Source organism: Trachurus japonicus, chromosome 4 (assembly GCF_045865225.1).
Source record: "Trachurus japonicus isolate A0001 chromosome 4, Traja_1.0".
NCBI lineage: Eukaryota > Metazoa > Chordata > Actinopteri > Carangiformes > Carangidae > Trachurus > Trachurus japonicus.
This window is the reverse complement of record NC_140910.1, coordinates 32708655-32730185: the sequence shown is the minus strand read 5'-3', so window position 1 is coordinate 32730185 and position 21531 is coordinate 32708655. Positions and strand designations below refer to the sequence as shown.

At 40.6% G+C, this 21531-nt stretch overlaps 2 protein-coding genes across 2 annotated transcripts in view; one reads left to right on the top strand and one right to left on the bottom strand.

Annotated features, from left to right (window-relative positions):
- Nucleotides 1-1234: 1234 nt before the first annotated feature.
- LOC146989286 (threonine-rich protein-like) lies at nt 1235-2973 on the top strand. The gene is made up of 3 exons (XM_085773181.1): nt 1235-1307; nt 2264-2377; nt 2644-2973. Exons 1-3 carry the CDS (start codon nt 1235-1237, stop codon nt 2901-2903), a joined length of 447 nt encoding a protein of 148 aa, XP_085629307.1. The 3' UTR covers nt 2904-2973.
- Nucleotides 2974-18958: 15985 nt separating this feature from the next.
- grin3bb (glutamate receptor, ionotropic, N-methyl-D-aspartate 3Bb) overlaps nt 18959-21531 on the bottom strand; it is a 50806-nt gene continuing 48233 nt past the window's right edge. Inside the window, exons 9-10 of the mRNA XM_085775246.1 lie at nt 20941-21205; nt 18959-19633 (exon numbers count right to left, since the gene is read on the bottom strand). Of these exons, the coding sequence (XP_085631372.1) occupies nt 19082-19633; nt 20941-21205 (817 nt within the window). The 3' untranslated portion in view covers nt 18959-19081. The remainder of the gene's footprint in view (nt 19634-20940; nt 21206-21531) is intronic.

Genomic DNA, 21531 nt, shown 5'->3' with positions numbered 1-21531 from the left:
TGTGTTTTTCATTTTATTATGGGAATTTAGAATTTCTGTCCAACAATTCTGTGTTTTTCTTTTTCTTTAATTATTATTTGGTTGTCTTTGATGTTGTGGGTGTTTGTTTACTGCAGGTGAGGTGGCTGTGGTGTAATGACCTGAGTGGTTGACAGCTTACCCAACCTCAGGACTAGGAGGCAGAGGGGGCTCCATTGGGCTTTGCAGGAATAGGAGAGTGACTCACTTATTTTCATATGATTCCAGAAATTAAGGGGGTCGTTTTTTAATATTTAATAGTAGAGGATATTGACCTACTTCAGCTCTGCATGCAAAGTTTAAAGCTCCTCTCTGCACCTGGAGGGTGCTTTAGTGTGCAGGATTTCAGTCGAATGCTTGTCCCATTTTGTCCAGTCTTGTTGAGTTTGTATGCCCCACACCTCGCTATACCACATAATACGGTTGGTTCAGTGATTGATTTGAATATTTTGAGCCAGGTTCTAATTGATAGTTCTGTGTTTATTGATCTGAAAGATTGAGATTTTTAGTCCTGAATATGTGTAATCATTAGTTTGTTCAATATGTTTGTGAAGTTGGTGTTGTTTCTCTGTAGTGCGGACCTTTTCTGAAAAATGAGCACTTTGTTTTTGTGTTGGTGGACTGCCAGGGCCCAGGACTGACGGATTGATTCTGTCTGTAGTTGTGGTTCTGTCTGTAGCTGCAGTTCTGTCTGTAGCAGTGCTGTCTGTGCTGTGCTGTCTTTGCTGTGTGTTGCATCATAGTTTCTCAGGGTTGATTTGTAGTTCAGCCTGTTTGAGCCATTAACAGTAAATGACTCATATGTCATAATGTAGGTTTCTCCCTTAACTGTCAGTTTCTTAAAACCTGGGCCAGACTAACACACTGACTGCTCATGAAGATAATCCTTTATTCATCCCACAAAGGGGAAACTTAAGTTGCAGCAAAAGCAGACAGAAGCAAACAAAATGTATAGCAAATAAATTTAAAAAGAAAAATAAAGAAAAGAAGTTACTCTCATCTCATCTGAATGTTGAACTTTGGGTTTTTTTCACAGTCCTAGACGAGTCTGAATGAACCAAAACAGGCGTGCATGTGTGGAGGTGTGTCAACATGTTTTACCAGCTAATTAAGAGAATGAATGATCATGCTGGTATAACGGGGAAACACCCCATCCCATCTGTCCTAGGTGTATATAAAGAGCAGTGGTGCGTTCAGGTAAACTTACCTGTTCATCATGATGAAGCCGATCCTCTCTGTGACTCTGGTCTGGGCGCTCTGCAGCTCCGGTAACTTCACCACTTCTTACGGTAGAGCTTCTGCAGGAACAAAACGACAAACTTCAAAACATTTGAGAGCTAAAAATTATAGATATGTTGTGACTATCTTCATCGTTAACCCTGTTTCTGTCTCAACAGAACAGGAAACAACTACCTTACACAGTACAGCACTACTCGGCTCTACTTGGTTTTGGTCATTTTCCGATACAATTGAGTATTTCATAGTTCCTACTCAGCGTGGGCGGGGTCGTCATAGCACGGCTGCTACGGTTGCTCTGTCTAGCTCTCTTTTTTGAATCCTCATATCAGCTCCAAACACACTTGTATGCACATTGTCGTCGGGACCACAGTGTGGTTCTGCCACAGTAGTCATTCAACTCGATTGAAAGAACAACAACAGTCGCTGTTGTTTCATGTCTCTTCCAGTGACGACACTCTCTAGCCAATCAGTGGCCGGCAGTCGGATGCTGTTGATAGTTTTACACATTGTACATTGTATTGTAATACATGAGATTATAATTTGACCTGACCTGTGTTTTTCTCTCTGCTGCAGCTGGAGCACTCATGTGTCAGAACTGCACAGATCTGCAATGTTCAGACACTAAATTAATCACATGTCCTTCAGACTCCATGTGCATAACAACTTCACTTGAAGGTACAATTGATTTTTACAGTAAAATAGACCATCTGTGTTTTCCTTCCATCAACAATAACAAACTTTGTGACCCTGCAGGTAACAGCACATTATATGAAGGTTCAGGAAAGTTCATCAACAAGTCTTGTGTCCCGTTCGTCTCGTGGCCGACCACAGAGTTTCAGACATATTCATACAACTATGGATTTATGAGAGCAGTTGTGTCTATAAAAGTCTGCAACACAGACAACTGTAATTCAGAGCCCTTCCCAGGTGAGTACAGGAGTAACTTTGGTAAATAAAGATAAGAGATGAACATGTGAATCCGTCTTCTAACAAGTTCTGTTTTCAGTCCTGGATCCCAACTTGAACAGTGGTCTGCAGTGTCTTTCCTGTGACTCTGCTCTCGACACTGAATGCACCACGCCATTACAGTGTAAGGCAAACGAGAACCGCTGCTTTAGCGGTGAGTAAAAAACATTGAGACGGAGATACTGCAATCATTCTTGTTCTAGAGTTTCTTTCACTTGTTTGCAGTTTGCTCAACTACTTAATTGTTGAAGATACCTCATTTTACTCGAATAAGTTTCTTCCTGCAAAACTTGTATGTCAAACCTACTAAGTTATTAAGCTGTGAGCTGAGACTCTTTGTCATTGCTTTCATGAAACACTTTCCCTGTAGTATCTGTAGTGTAACATGACTAGTTTTAACTGAATACTCCTGATCAACAGTGAAAACTGGGCCCACCACTTCAATCTCTGGCTGTATTTCTATGAACGTGTGTGACGCTGTGACCAACCCAGGAGCCCAGCTCTTCCAGCAAGGTTTTCCTGTCTATAAACCATTCTGCTGTGACACCAACTTGTGTAATAATGGCACAAAAACAACCACCAATGCCACAACAACTACAACCGCTACCGGTGACGCCTGTTGTGTCCGACTGGGTATGGTCCACCTGCTGCTGGGACTCGTCTTCTTCACCCTCTATTAGAGCACAGGAACAAGAGGACGAAGCAGCTTTCGAGCCACCAGGACTCTGAGAGGAGAAGTCTGGACTTGGGTTTATTGTTGTCTGCTCAAGGGGGCAGTTGTCGGTCTGAGAAGTGAAGCTCACTTCCGCGTTCAAAAAGCTGCAATCCCCTCGGCTGTCGCTGGGGGCTGGCTCCAGAAGGGAGCAACTCCAATTGAGCCCCATGTTAAAATAGCCGATTTTACAGCTTTAAAAAACATATTTACAGCCTGGTACATTTCATTTTTTTGGTCTCAACCGATAGTTTCTACCCCCGCACACACTCTGAGGGGGGTGAATTTTTTTTAAACTCTACCGTTTTACTGTTATTAGGTTTAAAGTTCTGGCCAATTAGGGCGCAGAACCGTTGAGTGACAGGTCCGGCGACCGCTGCTTCGAGGCCAGTGGGCGGGCTCTCGGCCGGCCAACGGCCGCACCGCTCCAAATATGGCAAGTAGAATCCAACATGGCGCGGCTCAAACCCCCGTAGTAGAGACACAAAACAGACTCCCCCAAACCAATGGGTGACGTCACGGACGCTACGTCCATTCTTTTTACAGTCTATGTGTCTGCTGCCATGACTTGGTAGAGGGACAAGAAAATCCAAATTTAGGGAAATTTAGAGCATTGTATGCAATAGACACACTGATGAACAAAATAATCTTCTTCCCAAACGTCAAGTTTGGCTGAAAATTGCAGTACAAATATAATAAAAAGACATGTTTGGTTTGGTTTTATCTTCAGTAAAGCCTAAATTAACAAAATAAAAGCAAACATAAGCAAAATCACTGAGCTACTGTTGCAATATGCCTGAATGGTGATACTGTAAAAATAGGCAACAGGCCCAATATCTGAGGTTTTGTTAACATCTGCACAGTAGTCAAGTGTATCAGGGATGGGAAGATGTCCTGCTACCATCCAGCAAAACTAAAGGTGCTCAGATCCATCAGCCACTGATCCTTATTGATTCTAATTAGTGTAACAGGGATTATGCAACATGTATAATCATAGAAAATTGTATTAATTTGAGTTACCTGACGGGTATTCCTCCCCGGGCGGAGCTTTGGTTTGGCCCTGTGTGCCCCTGTATTCTTTCTGGGGTAACCCCATGTCTTCCTATAAAATGGCCATGTCCCGCTGAAACTCTCTCTCTTGTCTTCTACTCTGTGGGATAGGTGAGTGTTTTCTTTTGCTCCGGCAGGGAGCAAAAGTTTTTTTATCATCTCCGTTGTTTTTTTATCATCTCTGTCAGAAAATAAAGACGTTTGAGACCAGAGCATTGTGGTTCACTTCTTGACAACACAACGCAGAGGTTACACCGGTTACACTAGTTTTATAAATGGTCTGATCAGAGCTGATTAAAGGGTTCTTGTGGAATGGATGAATAAACAGCCAAAAAACAGTCAATTCAGGATGGTCTGACATATCTGAAGGTACAGAGCCAACTCTATAAGGACACAGCACAACACACTGAAGGTTCCTGTGTAAAAAAGGAACCCAGGTAAGATACACCTGTTGATCCCTCGGCTTGATGAGCTCCAGCCTTTGTTAATGAGATGCAGAGGTAATAGCCCACTCTGGTCACAAGAGGGCAGCGAATTATAACAGGAACAATCAGATCCTTGATGAGGCAGGTCATGGCTCTAAAACATCAGAAGAGATACTGACATCCTTCTATCAATGTGTATATTAAGCTTTAAATTGTCAACACAACACTGTTCGCACTGAACATCACAGGCCTAAATATAATATAGGTATATTATCACATCAGACAAAAGTGAGAGTAGAACTCACTGTGCAAAATAGATTCTTTGAGAGCATTGCATAACTTTGTTGATATTATCATCATAATGACAAGAACATTTTGCATTTTTGAGACACTATCTAGTGAATTACTCAGTGTGTTTAAAAAAAAGAATAACAGCAAAATGAATAATGAATAAAAAAGTAGGTTAAATAATCATAAATAAAAGTAAGACACAATAGTGCCAAGGATCTTAGGTGGATCACAATAAAGTTTCTTTAAGGAATAATCACTGTCCTGACGTCTTACCGCTGCTTGAATTCCAGGTTGCTCCCAGTGCTGGTCGACCAGTCGTATGTTGCATTGTCATCAACAATGGTCTGGTCTACTGAAATCATCATTATAAATCCCACACAGGAAAATGTTATTTGACAGTTCTCCATACAAATATAACTTTGAAAATTAGTGAAGTATTGTATTGTTACATATATACATGCTCAAGAGACAATTTGAACAGACTGTTATTGATTATTGCACATTGTGAAAGAAAAACCAAGTGATTACGGTATATCATTAAATGTCCAGTCTAGTCGTCAACTGTTGTAAATGTCACATGTAAACACTGGAACACTGGATATACTATCTTTACAGAGTACTTAAAATTCATGGTCCATTTGCTTTTCTTTTCTTTTTTCCTTTGTTTTTTTCCCACTTTGGGATGAATGAAAGGAATATTATCTTATCTAATCTTAGCTTATCCCCACAGCTGATACGTGACCAGAAACTAAAGCTGTCAAATAAATACAGCTAAGTATAAAGTTCAACATTTCCCTCTCTGACAGTATAAGTGGCATTATGTTGAAATCCTCAAGTTAGCTCATTAAAAAATAGGCCTATTTCAAAACTGAACAGTACTTTATCAAAGTAGCCTACTTAGTTTCTTGGGATCACATTACAAAAAATTTGCACATTAATCTCAATATTGTTCAAACACAGGAAGGAGGATGGCTTTTATAAATCTAAAACCACAACAACAGGCTTACCGATGTCAAGATCACAGGTTATGACTGTTTGCTAAAGTGTGCATAATTGAATTACATGGGCTTTTACACAGTATTTCATATGGGTGTCTTGATGCTAAACTAACACTAGACCGTGCTATCAGTAAGATAACATCAATTCACCAAACCTGGCTATACACCAGCCTACGTGAGTGTTCACTATAGATATTTAACACAGACTAAAGAAGAAAAAAACTGAAAGACTAACTGTAAGAAAAAACGTGTATATTAAAGTTGGGTAGCCTACTTACCTGCTAGTTAGCTGCTGCTGCTATGTTATGGACCCACACATTTCTGGATCGGCTGAAATTTCCAGAGTGGAGCAAACCGATTCGAATTTCGCGCTCATTCATGTCAAGATGAATATGATCACAGGTTATGACTGTTTGCTAAAGTTACATGAGCTCATACAGTATTTCATGGTGTCTTGATGCTAAACTAACACTAGACTGTGCTATCAGTTAGCCAACATCAATTCACCAAATGTATGGCTATACACCAGCCGAAGTGAGTGTTGACTATAGATATTTAACACAGACTAATTTTTTTTAAAAAGAAGAAAAAAACTTAAAGACTAACGGTAAGAAAAAACGTGTACAAGTTGGGTACTTACCTGCTAGTTAGCTGCTGCTGCTGCTTATTGACCCACACATTTCTGGATCGGCTGAAACTTCCAGAGTGAAGCAAACCGATTCCAATTTCGCGCTCATTCATCTAACGGCTACGAAATGGTACAGTCCACTTTAGGGGTGATTGAGCTCGTACTACAAAATTCCTAGAGGCACTAATGAGAAATAGGTCGTAGTTTTAAAATAAATAAATAAAAATACCGGACAGCTCTATCATTATAAATGTCTTAACTCCCCAACAATTGAACAACTGGTGTTTTTACCTCGCCTGGCGGCTTCCAGTGGACCCCCAACGGTTGAAAAAAAAAAAAAAAATTGCGAACACGGAAGTAGCCTACCAAAAATTGCAGTTCTTCAAACGGCCGTTTCATCCTCGCTCCAGAAGTAAGTCTGTTTTATGTAACTTACTCGTTTGCATGTCACTCAGGCTTGAAGTCATGTTTAATTGAGAGCGTGTTGCTCTGATGCCAAATTTCAGCAATCACTGAAGTTTCCCCCAAAATCCCACTATCTCACCTGTTCACCAGCCAACAGCTGGGGGTCTGACGCTGTAAATTAGAGAGGCTTATCTGGACAGATTTTTGTTTTTAGTTTAGTTTGGTTTATTCGATCTTGTGCACAAATTATTTACAGTCAAGCATCAATCACAATCAATCGACCTTCAATAATACATTCCTTAGTTCAAACGTAGTTAATAGGCTAAATACTGTATTATACAGATAGAAAAGGCAAGCTACTCCACAGTTTTACTCCAGCCACAGAGATACACATGTTTTAATGTAGCCTAGTATTTATTCTTGGTTGATAGCCCATATCTCCCCTCTCTTTCCTTGAATTTTTTTTCTTTCTATTAATCATTTGCAAATTGATTATAAATATTTTTTCATTCAGTCAATTTTATCTAAGCAGAATTCATTTAATATGTTTGAAAAAATATATATTGATCCACAGCAGTGAGAAAAGTATGTTCACATTCAATTTAACAATGATGTTGGTCCTCAGTTTTAGTTCCTTTTTTGTTATGTAAAATAAACTAGCCTAATATTTAATTAAAAGTTATGTTGATGTAAATATAGTAAAACAAATTTAGTTTTCAACACAAGACAAGATTAAGTTTATTAATCCCAGGGGGTGAATTTGTCACAGCAGGAGGAGGATGCAGCCTGTAGCTAAAAATAACACCAAGAGGGAGTGTGTTAAATCAAGTGTAACATTGCACATTGTTCTCTGGCATAATATTTACACATCATTTTCATTAATTCTACCCTTCATCCATTTCTACCTTCCTCTTGCAGGTTTTAGCTGAGTGCGTGCACTATGGGTATGCTCTGCTTTTATTTACCTGATACCACCTGACGCTGGGCACCTAGAGCGTCGGTGCTTCCCTCGGTGCTCGGGATCAGAGCCTCGACTAGCCTGCAGAGCCCGGCTACAACACTCACACAGCAGGCTGCACAGGTGAGTCAGACAGGTGGAACACACCTGAGCTCATCCACCATAGACATATATACATAGACGCCGCATTGACTGCTGCCTTCCACTAGAGCGACGTGCCTACAGGGCGGCCATCTTGGAACAGGACTACTCACTCCTGCAGTGCATTACTTCCATAGAGGTCTGATGTAAAAGTGATCATAATTCGCTCAATTGTCAAGCTATTTTCACGGAGTTTGTTTGTAACACATGTCAGACATGATAAATATGTAGATCCGGTCTTTGTTTAAGGTTTTTTTTTAAGGGTATATATTATTATATTATAGGCTATTATTATTAGTGCCTCGTGCTGGGCAGCCAGCCAGCCAGCCTCCCCCTCCAGAGCTCTGACAACACACAAAACACACTTTGCTCGGCACCAGCACCGGTACCAGCAACGATGATTGCATTGTACCGGTACCGATACTGACGACGGCAACAAATTCACGTGGGCTGCTCTCGGGACACAACCACAACACAGGCAGCAGACAGCTGCCCCTCATCAACCGGAGAACCAGCACCACGTAACCGGGCCGTTGCTAGGGACGCCGCTTGTTAAGCCGTGCCGGTAGTTTTCTTTTTCAGAGGTAATTTATAGATTAATAACGTCGCATTTTGTCTCAAATGAGTTATTTCACCAGTAAGCAGCTGTGTAATAGGCAGGATGATGTAGGCCTAGTGAGCTGGTTAGAATGGAACCTGGACTCAGAGCTGAGGGGCTCTGTCCGTCCTGGGTTTATTTCACTATATAACAACCTGCTGCTCACTATATATTATCCTTTACTTACATCTGACCTCTGAAAAGTGATTCTACAAGATCTGTTTTTTATGTTCCCCTTATTAACACATCCATATGCGGCACCGAAGTCTGGTATATTTTCCGAAGCTTGTCTGCTGATAGCATAGGAAAAAAAAGTAAAACCAGCATTTTCAAAATATCCAAGCATCCTGTATCATACCTACATGTCTGACGTTTTTAACAAATCAAACCGTTTGGAAATCGGTCCAAAATTCTGCGAATTTGAGGTTGAGGAGTTCCTCTTTTCCCCATAGCTGCATGCACTGCTGCCGCTGTCAGTCCTGTTCCAATATGGCGGCGCGTAGGCACGTCGCTCCACAGCCAATGCGGCGTCTATGTATATATGTCTATGTCATCCACCCTATGCTACGTCACTGCTGCGTTTAAAGGACCATAAAATTGATTGTAACACGGAGCCACTGAAGGAAAGGACAAGTTTCTCCAAACCGAGTCTGAATGTTTCAGTGAGTTTGATCAGAATTAACTGATGTGATTATCTGATCTGGCCTGAGATCAGCAGAGGTGGAGGATTTCCACAGATGTTTTCTTTGTGAACATTTTGAAGTTAACATTATCACTACTGTTGTATACAGTATGTCCTGCCATATAACCATCTTTATTTATAATAGGTACTCCTTTTTTAACAAGGTCACAGAGAGCTTCACAAAAAGATAGAAACAAAAATGAAAACAAACAACAAATAAAACAATAAAAACCATCCTGCCAGTATAATTAAAACTAAAATTCAAAGTGGCAGTTTGTTAATTAACTCGAGGGTGTGCTTAAACGTAATTTGAGCACTTCGGTGATGCTTGCGGACCTCGGCGCAAGCGCCTCGGTCCTGACCGCATCACCGTCGTGCTCAAATGACGTTAAAGCACACCCTCTCGGGTAATATTGCGATTATACAACAATTACCAACAAAATAGAGCGTATAATTAAATAAATATTCATGTTGATGGACGTTTTGCTCTCAAAATTTAAAGTTTTTTGCGAGTGTGCTTCCCGTTTCCATGGAAATAAATGGGGTCTGACTAATAACTGAAACACAATCAGTCACGTCAGTAGACTCCTATGTGTAATGGAACCTAGTTCACCTCTACAGCAAATAGTCCGAACCTTAGTAACGACCTAGCAACAGAAATGATTTTCTAGTCCCAGATGAGTGAACTCTGAGCTGACGTTCATGTTTTAACGCGGTCTCGGACTTTCCCGAACTAAATCAACACTGCACAAACTCGCCCAAGTTATAACAAAGATACCGTTTTTTTTCCTTTCACATATGTAGCTTCTACAACCGCAAACTCTGCATGTAAATGAAGTTATAGCGCCGTGTCGCCGACACAGCTGATAGAGAAAGCCAAACGATTACTCCAGATTATTTAAAAGCCCAAAAGGCGCAAGCGAGAGAGAGGGAGAGAGAAACATACAGGTAATCACCTCCGTTTTATTTCAATGAAAATATTCAGCTCCAGGCCATATTTTAAAAAACATATTCACCGCGATCACAACTCGTGTCTCTCCGACTTTACACACATGGGAGGGAGACAATCCTCTCGGCTGTAACGGGGAAGTTTACAATATATTAACAAAAAATAAAATAACATAATTGTTCTATAAATGTGACTTTGGCAGCTGTCAGGAACAACCTACAGGAGGTCAATGTAGTTTGTGATTTATTTTCACGAGTAATAAATGACGTTTTTCAAAATAAAAGGGGGAAAAGTCCATGTTGCCATGGAGATGTGTAAACAACATGACATGGCGAAGTAATATTTTCAGTGATAAGGCAGCCGTGCTGTAATGCTGATTTGAGCACGTTCTAAATGTCTTATTGACCAATCAGATTGCTTGGTCGGAACTACTTGTTGTATTTTTTAACAAGGTCACAGAGAGCTTCACAAAAAGATAGAAACAAAAATAAAAACAAACAACAAATAAAACAATAAAAACCATCCTGCCAGTATAATTAAAACTAAAATTCAAAGTGGCAGTTTGTCAACATGATATACTGATATTCTACATACCGAGGCCATCAATATATGTTAATATCATATGTAATAGAAATACATGTTTACACATACAGTATATACAATTAATTTGTTGTTTAAATTAATTAGCATATAGAAATTATGTGAAAGTAAATATGGAAATGTATTATGTTTTCCACACATACAAACTTTACAACATAACACATAGAATTGTGTCTTCTTATATCCAGTGGATGTTTATGATAATATTATGTCCCCATGTCAACATCTTATAACAGTTTTTTATTGGTAGTCTTGATTATTCTTTGATTCAAAGGTTTGTCATTAATGTAGAAATTAATGTGCTGACACTGGATATCAATAAAACCGATAATTATTGATCAGTACTAACACGAGGCTCATCATCACACGACATTAGCAAGTATAATCACTGTTCCAAAAAACACAGAGTCAGAGTGAATCCTTCTATAGAACAAGTACAGATAATCCTCTACAGTACACACACTCACAGTGTCCTTGAACACACCGCCCCTCAGAGACTGGAGCTTCTCAACACGTTTCTGTGGCAGCTGCTGGTTTCCCTCTGAAGTGACGTCAGCTCCCGTCTCATCCTAGAACAGCGTTGTTATACAGTGAATTGACAATGTGATCGACATCACAGGAGAATCTCAGGCCTGAACTAATGTTTGATAACTTCACATCCACATTTTGGTGTTTCAATGATTAACCAGCTGCTCCTCTTATAAATCCTTTAGGAGCCAGATGTGCTGTTATCCTGAGGTCCAGGTGTGTAGGCAGGAAGTGCACCGTTGTGGTCAGGTGTTTTCGACGGCTGTGCTATGAAGATCGTTTTTAATTTGTTCGCTCTGTCAACGACACAGAGAAACTTGGATTTGCATTATGTCAAAGTGAATAAATGATCATAATGCAACAGAGGCAAGAGAGCTGGGATTTGTGCACTGAGCAACACAAAGAAACACAGTAACATCACATCAAACATTAGCACAAAGTGCGTCAGCCACGTTCCCCCCAGGGGACACACTCCTCAGTCGCTTCAAGTCACAGTTGGATCAATACATGCAAAACAGCTCGATCAGTACAGTGGACCAATATATCAAATGTTGACAGTCAGTCTCACCAGGCATAGCACTGGTTTGTCTTTATTCTGTAGAACCATTATACATCTTTCAGTTTTACATCTTCCTACAAAACAAAATCAGTGGATGCATTTTAATAAACCATGAAACTGTTGCATTGTCAGTTTTAAAGGATGTGAAAACTGTTTAGAGGAAATGAGCTGAAAAACAATAAAAATTCTTCTGTTCATCGTCTTTATCTAAATCTGATCAGCTGTGACAGTGTCTTCACCTGCAGCAGACCTGTGATTACGATCTCACAGAAACGTTTGTGTGTTGATGATGTCGATGAGTCTCTGATGGCTCAGGTTCAGGTTCAGGTTACTTTATTGATACCCGTAGGTAGATTTATTTTGCAGTGAGTTGTTCATTCACATACACATGTCAGAACATATGTAACATCATACAGCATATTGATCCAGAAACCATGCTAAAAAAAAGACAGATAAAAGCCATAACAGCAAAAACTCTAAATTTATTAAGATGGAATCTGAATCTGGGATAAAATGGCAAAATTAATATTATTAACTGGAATGAATAGATAATAAATAAACATATAAATACATAAATAAATAAACAAGTCCTGCACAATCAATCGATGTATGCGATTTCAGCCTATCAGTTCAATAATGGCAGCAGAAACAAAGCTGTTTTTGACTTACATTTTGGGAGGGAAGGGGAGTAGTTGGAAGTCGCGATGTAAGAGGTGGGAGTCAAAATAGAAGAAGCTAAACAGATCTCTAATGTGAGCGTGCCTGTGCAGGTGTGGACAAATTGCAACAAAACAGAACTACTAAATAACACTGCAGCATGTAATGTCTATTTACATATATTTATCGAAAATGGACCCATTAACAAGTGGTAACGTAGATTCATCCACATTATCCCCCTGGATTTAGATAGTTTCACATGATCAGCTCTGGTTGATTGAAATAATTAATCATCTTTTATTTAGTTCTCGTTTTTATTTATCTGTTAAATATTGGTTGTCTCGTACCTGCAGAATCTCTACAGTAAGAAGAGGTGGTCTTACCTGAGCTGGCAAGCGCCCAGACCAGAGTCAGAGAGAGGATCAGCTTCCCCATGATGAACAGGTGAGTGGATGGTGACAGTGCAGCTGATCAGCCTGCTGGACTTTATATAGCTACCGTACAGGTGCTGTAGGTTCATGTGTACCAACGTCAGGGTTTGGGTGTGTTCCCATTATTTTCATTCAGACTGTCATCCCTTCTTTTGTTCAGTGGACAATTATGCTAATACCTTTTTCACGCCCTTTATAGTTTCATCAGTTAATATGTTTGTTTAAATAAGAACCAAAACCAGAATGATGACGGTTAAATTCCTGAATTCCACAATTCACGTTGTAAATATAAAGAGCCACAACAATAAAACAGTCTCCTGTGTTAATGTTGGGGCTGATCAGTGTTCAACTTAATTAACATGTTCTCATTTTGCTAATATGTAAAGCACCTTGAGTTGTCTTGTTGCGGAAATGTGCTGTCAAATAAACTTGCCTTGCCTTAATAAGATCTATGATTGGAATTAACTGGAAAGAGCATTTCCTGAAGAAAATGCGTGTGAATGCTGAAAGCCATTGCTACAAATATTTCTGAAGCAGGAATCAAACCCATGACCTCATGATTGTTAACCCCTTGGCCACAGACCACCGGAAGTTCAATCAGCTCTATGCTATCATAAATCAAAGACTGTCAGGTGATCGCTGAATAGATGAAAGTCTTGTGAACAATTTACAAGTTGAATCAAGTGTGTAACAAAGTATGTTAAAGTAGTAAAATTTGACATGTAAAAAATATGTGCAAGGAATCAAACCCACAACTTCCTGAAGTACAGACTGATGCTTTGACCACTGAGTCTTACTGAGATATTGTGTTTATGAGAATATGACTGACATACTGAAAACCTGGACTGTAACTGACAATGACCGATGAGCTGTAATTTTATTTTTTATTTATCATAAATGCCACGTCTAAAACCAGAGGATCTGTTTCTATGTGCAACTGGCAAGTCTGTGTTATAATCAGTATACAGATTCTGCACTTGATGTTTGTTGCATGTGTGGAATATCAAAATGTAAAATCACTTGGGCGGGACAAAGAACAATAATAACAACACTTCAGACCTTTGTTGTTGTTTCCACTCGGATATTGTTCCAATAAGCAACAAACGGCTTGACATACCTGCTCCTCCCTCCCTCACACCTCACACGCTATACATCACACAGCATTACTCACCCATTCCCTGACAGAGGACTGTAGTCTCTGAGCTCCACCCACTGTTTGACAGCCTTAATGTGTGTGTTTTTTTATTTTATTTTCTACAGTTTGCAGTGCTCTTGAATACCACTTGAGGAGTGTTACTGTAGGTGACACAGCTGAAAAGCATGAAATAAGTAGTGTGGAGCAGGTACGGGAAAGTAAGGAATGAAGCTGCTTTTGGCATCTCTGCTCACCTTTCTTGCCTGAATGTCTTTTTGACCTTAAAATAATGTTTCTAAGCTCAAGTGGCTCTGTCAATAAATTCAAGTGTTATGTCATTAAATTTGACTTTAAAACAGTATGAAATTGCCTTAATGTGTGCGTTTTAAGAGGTCGATTTTTTTTCTCTACTCCAATACTATAGAAACTTTTGTACAATTAAATCCTATTGCCTGACTCCAACCACTAGCTTATTTATGACAAAAAAGTTATATAACTTTTAACTAAGTACTTAGATTTGGAAAACGTGTTTGTTTTTTTACACACATTGTTTTGGCTTTTTTCTGCCTGAGGTAGACAGGAAAGGGGGAGGCAGAGAGAGGGGGAATGACATGCAGGAAAGGTCTGCCCGATTCGGGATTCGAACTAGGGACGCCTGCGTTGAGGACTGTAGCCTCTACATGGGGCGGCCACTTTAACCACTGTGCCACGCGCCGCCCCTTTTTTACACACTTTTTATGTAGGCTATTAATAAATGTTCCTGTTACCATGTATGGTAACTTCACTGACAGTGATTTGCAGCAAAGAAAATACTAATAATCTAATACTCTTCAAGAATGGTTCAAATCTGAAAGTATTTCAATGAGCACCCCATAACGGGTTAAACTTATTTAGACCTATACAACTGAATATTGTACATTTTACTGACACATTCATTTGACAGCACAAACACAAAATGAAGAAGTTAAACAAAGAGCTGTCGAATCATTGGCAGACTAAGAGTTGGATGTTGTTTGTTATGGTTAAATGACAACAGGTTATTTTTTACTGTAGTCTCATTATCTGTGTTGAGTCTGGAATAAAGTCTGTCCATCCATCCATCCATCCATACATCCATCCATATACAACTTAATTCTGCATGCCAAGTAATCAACACGGCCAAAGTAAACACAGCATTGTTCTTAAGGAGGTGCTGCCTTGTTGTTGTTCATTGCCACACCTGTTGCTCAGCTGATGCCCAGCTGCTCTCTATTTATAACTTTTTCCTTTATATTTCCGGTTTTCCTTTACATGTGTTTGGAACACACCTCATTTCGTTTCAAACGTAAACATGAGAGTAACACAAAATATAGTGGCGTCTAATTTACCTGCTCTTTGAAGAGATACACCACCAAGCAGACGGGGACCTCGCTCCCTCTCTCCACAGATCCATCCTGTGAAGAAGAAATTAATAAGGAGGATGGCTTTTTGATAATTACATCCAAAAAAAAGACAAAGAAGGATACAGTTTATGAGACCTGAACTGTACCAGTTATAGATTAATTTTTATGTGCTAATGTACACTCTTAACATAATGTAGTTAAAACAACTGGCTTATTAATGTTCCTATGGTGTTTCTACAAATGGTGTTTGCGTCCTCCCCCGCGTTTATATTGCTGACCTCACATTCAGCCAAACTTCTTATATGCTCAGTATATATTACATTACATCTTCTATCAGGGCGATAAAACGTCCTGTCATTCTGCCAACTACACATATTAGAGTGCGTGAAAGTGTCCAAATGCACATTTACCTGCCAAAGTCAGTGTTGTTGGGTTTCCTCATACTGCAGCTTCTCCTCAGCCTGGCTCACCTTAAACTCTGCATGATATTAGGTATGAGGATTTAAACTTACCATTAATACAATAACAAAGAACATCAGAGACGCATCATTTTCTGGGGGTTGAAGCCTCATTTTTTCCTGTTAAACACAGTTATTTGACCCCTGACACAAAGACATCCGGTGGATGGTAGCAATCAACCAAGCCTAACCTCTGACCCCAACATATCTATCTTGACTATAAACATTCAAAAGTAAAACATCGATGAGATATCTCAGCATTTATCACAAACAGCTGTGTATGGAACTTATATTTCGCTGGAGTTGATTGTTTAAACATGCATAAATTTGCATCACTGCATTCGCATCATGCCAATTCAGCCCGTCATTCGCACCGCCGGCTCAAATACGCGTGCTTTCGGGTAGGATATGGTCAGCTTTGCGTTTCCATTGTATAAAGGGGACCTTCAGGGGTAGACGGAGTGCGTGTCGAAGCGTCACTACTTCGACTTACGTAGCAACACTGGCTCGCGGTCCAGTTGAACCCATTCTCTGCCATTTTTACGGCAACCAGCTTTTTTTTTTTTACCTTTATTTATCCAGGAAGGATCCATTGAGATTTGACAATCTCTTTTCCAAGGATATCCTGGTCAGGAAGCATTACAAAACAATCAATCAAAACAAGCGAGAAAATACATAGCAAGAGCAAGGTCGCAAAGAGACAATGATAATTGATAACAATAAAAGAGACCCCAAAAGTGCAATACAATTTGAAAGCTAAGAGTCACAGGTGCAACTGGTGACTAATAGTTCAGAGAGAGATTGTTTAAAGCCAGAAAGAGGGATGAGAGTTTCCATCCTCATCTTGACTTGCAGGTCAAAAATGGTAACGGGTAACATGGGACCAGTACGGTTCCATGGTAGTGGAAACGCTGAAATAAGCGTACCGTTACGTACCGACCCGTACCGTACCGCATAGTGGAAACGGGGCTTTATATTTCGCTGGAGTTGATTGTTTAAACTTGCACAAATTTGCATCACGGCATTCGCATCATGCCAATTCAGCCCGTCATTCGCACCGCCGGCTCAAATACGTGTGCTTTCGCATCTTTGCATTGACTTTATATGTAATCTCATTCCACAAAAAATTTGCTTTGCGTCTGGTGTGAACGCAACGTAAGGGTCAAGTATCTAAAGCCCTAAGTTGCAGTTTAGCTAAATAAAGTTAGCCTAGGGTTCAGGGTTAGTTCAGCAAGTCAACGTAACCAGAGCTCTACTTTGCCAACATTATAGTAATTCATGCTGGTTTACTACAATTATCTTAATTACCTATAGCCTAACCTGAACTGAAATCATGTGAGAAACCAACCACATTACAGTTTTTTATTGATGCAATAAAAAAAATTTAAAACTCCTCATTTGGTAACACCCTTGTTTCCTTTTTAATTTTTCCCAAAAAAACTACGTTAAGATCAACATCAACAGAGACCGTCCAGGAGCCTTGTTCAAACAGGGGTATGTGAACATCCCATAGTTCATCAGTACAAACAGACAGGTCAGTGAACACCTCACAGTAGAGGTCTTCACAGATTGCAGAAAAAAAAGGAATGCTTTAAAGACAAATTGTATAAATTATGTAAAGTTCTGCAAAAATCAATGAATCGATAGAGAGAAGGTCGAGTTCTAATCAAACCACACTGAAAAATTTAAAAATCAAAATAAAGCTCATCGGTTTAAACAGACGGGTCCATGAACGCCTCCCAGCTCATCAGTGCAAAGAAACTGGTCCATGAACGCCTCACAGCTCATCGGTTCAAACAGATGGATCCATGAACGCCTCACAGCTCATCGGTACAAACGTACGGGTCCATGAACGCCTCACAGAAACACAGGTCAGGAGGAAGACGTGGATTGAACCTGGTTGATCACACCTGCAGAGACCTTAAAGGAGCAGTTCGTCATTTTCATCCCACACGCCCTTCATCTCTCACCTTTTAAATTCATTTATTTATTTAATAATTATTTGCAATGTAACCAAAATACTTAAATGGGATAATTAATGGATTCAAACATATGAAGATAATTTAATATATTCTCAGTGAAAGACCAAAAAGACTTTAAAAAGTAAATTTAGGAATTCACTGCATCAGTTCAGTGCATCCATACGTGGCCAGTTTGAAAATCGCTAAACTCGTCATCACTAATTAAACCCTAACCTTAATTAACAGTATAATCCATTAATTAACCCCAATTTTGGTGTAAATTTGCTTTCGTAATAATAGTTTCATCCATTTAAACCCATTGATAATTCCTTATCTCACTCCAATTATCAGCTCGTATTAATGAACCTGCAGAAAATCCCATGAAAAAAAAAATCCTCCATCTGCTTCTTCACTTCCACATAAAGAACAAACTCTGTTATTGCATCAACACATGGCGTGAACAGACCTGTTGTGTTTGTCTGAATGGTCTGAATCTCTTTTGTTTTGTTTGGTGCGTTTTACTTTTTGTAGTTTATTTTTTAAAATCCTCCAGTTTATCGACGACGGTGTTGCTGAGTCCAGTTTCTTCACCAGGATCAAAAAAAAGAACCTGAATCGACGTTAAAGCAACAGTTCAAACACTGTGAGGAGGAAAGTGTCAAAAAATCTGCTTCTATAAAGAGAATTCATCAAAGTAGCAGCAGCAGGATCAACCACCTGCTTAACGAACCTGAAACTCAACTAAGACTTCATAATTACCAAATATAAAAACGTTGGAAAAAAATATCCCTCAGGATTCTCTGAGGGCGTTTTTATTACTTCAGGTAAAACTGCTTTGTTTTATATTCTTATATTTGGCCATAAAAAGACCAACAATATGTCAAAATGAAAAATAAATTAATTAATAAATAAATATTGACATGAACATTTTTTAACAAACATATTAAAAGACAAACAAACAGATCTATTAAATAAAATAAATATTGGTCATAGATGTGTTATTTGGCCCAGTTTCAGTAAATCTTATATATAGTGCAATAAAATATCTTCATTTCACCCTGAACATTAATTAATCTGTAAAAGCAAAATGGCTTAAAAATTATTATTATTATTATTATTATTAAGTTAAATAAAAAATAAATAATCTGACTTTATTGTTATTATGATGTTATTATTGATGTTGTGAGTTTGTGTCGTTTTGTTCTTTGTTGTCCACTTGTTAAAAGAAACTCTTCATCTATCAAATCTCAGCTGATTAAAATGGCCGCTGTGTGCTGGCCTGGGGGGTCATGTGACCCGCACCAAGAGCATCACCTCCTCTGATTGGTCGCTCTGCTGTGAATGGTCCGCACTTTGGACAGGACTTTATGCGGTGGGTCCGTCATGGTCGTCACGCACTTCGTGTTGGCGGGGAGCGGCTTTACCGACGGTGCTGCGATGGTGGAGGGTAAGATGATGGTGGGCGGGGCCGGGGCCGCGGTCGTCATTGTCATCGTCGCTGTTGTTGTCGTCGTCGTGGTTACCGGGATCAGGTTGTTGTTGGTGGTGTTTACTGGAGCAGCGGCGACGGCGACGGGTTTGGCCAGCGTGGTCTGGATCTCGGCTCTCCTGGCCAGCGCCGTCCTCAGCTTCTCCCTCATCTGTTCGATCTGGTCCTGCAGCTCCTGCAGCTCGCCGGGCTGCGGCGGCGGCGGGGGCGGGGCTACAGCGGCGGTGGGAGGAGCTGTGGTGACGGGTCGCGCCGCCGACGAGACAGCAGCAGAAGTAGTAGAGGATGACGACGACTTGGGGAGGGAGAGCACGAGGCTCGCGAGCGAAGCCGCCGGTCCTCCGTTCTCACAAGGTCGGCCGCCGAAACCCACCTTCACCAAAACCAATGATTGGACAAACATTACTATTTATGTGTGCACATTTTTGTAATTAGTCATGGTTATCATAGATTAGCTGGGCTAACGGTTAGCTACAGTGGCGGCTGGTGCTAAAATAAACTTCACATCCAGCAGTAAACAGCAGTCAGCAGCGGATCAGCTGATCTCTCCCTCCGTACAAACGCTCCGTTCTGATCCAGCTCCACTGGACTTTCAAAGTAAAGGTGACGCAGCTGAAAATTAGTTAGGCTAAATAGTGAAACAGCGGCGCCTTTATAGCCGATTTTAGGATGAAACTCTGAACATAATCTGAAACAACTGATTTTTCTTTTGCTGCGGCCGCCATTGTCTCCTGTCTTGTTGTTGTTTTCTGTCTGCTCCGTGTGCACGCGGGTGCGTCTGTAACTGTTTGAGTGACAGGCACGTCGCCGCTGCCAGGGGAGTGACTTTGATTGACAGGTCAGGTATCATGAATCAATCCGATTGGATGAAAAAATGACCCAAACGCGCTGATTGGCCACGGGCGCAGAGAGCTGCGCCCGGAGGAGAATCTTGAAGTGACCAATTAGAGACCAGCATGAAGTCACATGGAAGCCAAAAGTTTAAGAGCCCACATACACACTCATTAGGCCGGCGCCCCTCGCTATTGAAATGTATGAAACAACCCAGAATAAACCCAATATGGAATGGAAAGGCTTACGAATTTCAAAGTAAAACCCATTGTATGAGTGAACACTGAACAGATATGGTAATTACTTTTTATTATGTTATTTATGTTTACTGTGTCTACACTTTTTTCCTGAAATTTTGATGGGGACGGCACCCTAGTGCCCCCTATTGACCGGCCGCCACTGGTTAGCTACCTGTTTAACTTTCATAACTCAGTGACTCAATAAACGCTCCATGAAAAAATATTTTCTCCAGCGGATATCTGAGTTCCAACATGACTGAGCTAACTGGAGTAGTTTCATGTCGTGTCCCACAACGGGAGGGTTTTAACAGCTGACGTCCTGCTGTTAGCTTAGCTACCGCCGTTAGCTTAGCTACCGTTAGCTTAGCTACCGTTAGCTGTCCCTTTCAGCTGCAGCCACTGATGCTTTCTAGACACTGTGATTCCCCCAAACTGAATAAATACAACACATAGCAACACAAAACACACACACAGAAATAGTGATGTTTCTTCAACAATTTCAGATTTGTCTAAACTGTGATAGGGCGTGAAAAATATGATATATAGCTAAACTCTCGTTCGTTACTATTGATCTCATTCAAGTTACGTGCTGGTTTTCTACCTGCTTCGCCACCGGCTTGGGAGGCTCCTCCCCCTCCCCCTTAGCCCCGCCTCCCTTGGCTTCGGAGGCAGCGATGCGAGCCAGGAGGCGGCGAGTGTTGAGGGTCTCCAGGTTGAAGTGAACTCGTTTGAAGTCTCGGGCGTCCTTGGCAGCAGCGGCGGCGGCGGCGGCGGCGGCGTCATCCTTGCTCATCTCGTTGTTCCATTTGGCCGAGCCGCCGGGAGGGGGCGGGGCGGGGGGGCCGTGGGCGGTCGGGGGCTTCTGCAGGTTACAGCTGAACACAGACAGACAGAAACAGGGTCGGTCACCTGACACTCTGACGGTTGACCTTCAGTTACCTTCAGAGTCGTTAAAGGGATAGTTCAACATTTTGGCAAATTGGCCCATTGCCATAATCCCTATAGTCATAGCAGTAGGTTTGTTACCTTTAATTGTCGGTGCAAGCTGCTTTTAGGACGGCGGAGCAGAGCTCATAAAATACACAATCCAAAACGCTCTGGTGGACAAGTTGTAACCTGTTTATTCACCACACTAGGAAATAATCATGTATAATTATGTAACATTTATTTATTTATTTATTTGTTTGTTTATTTCGGGCAT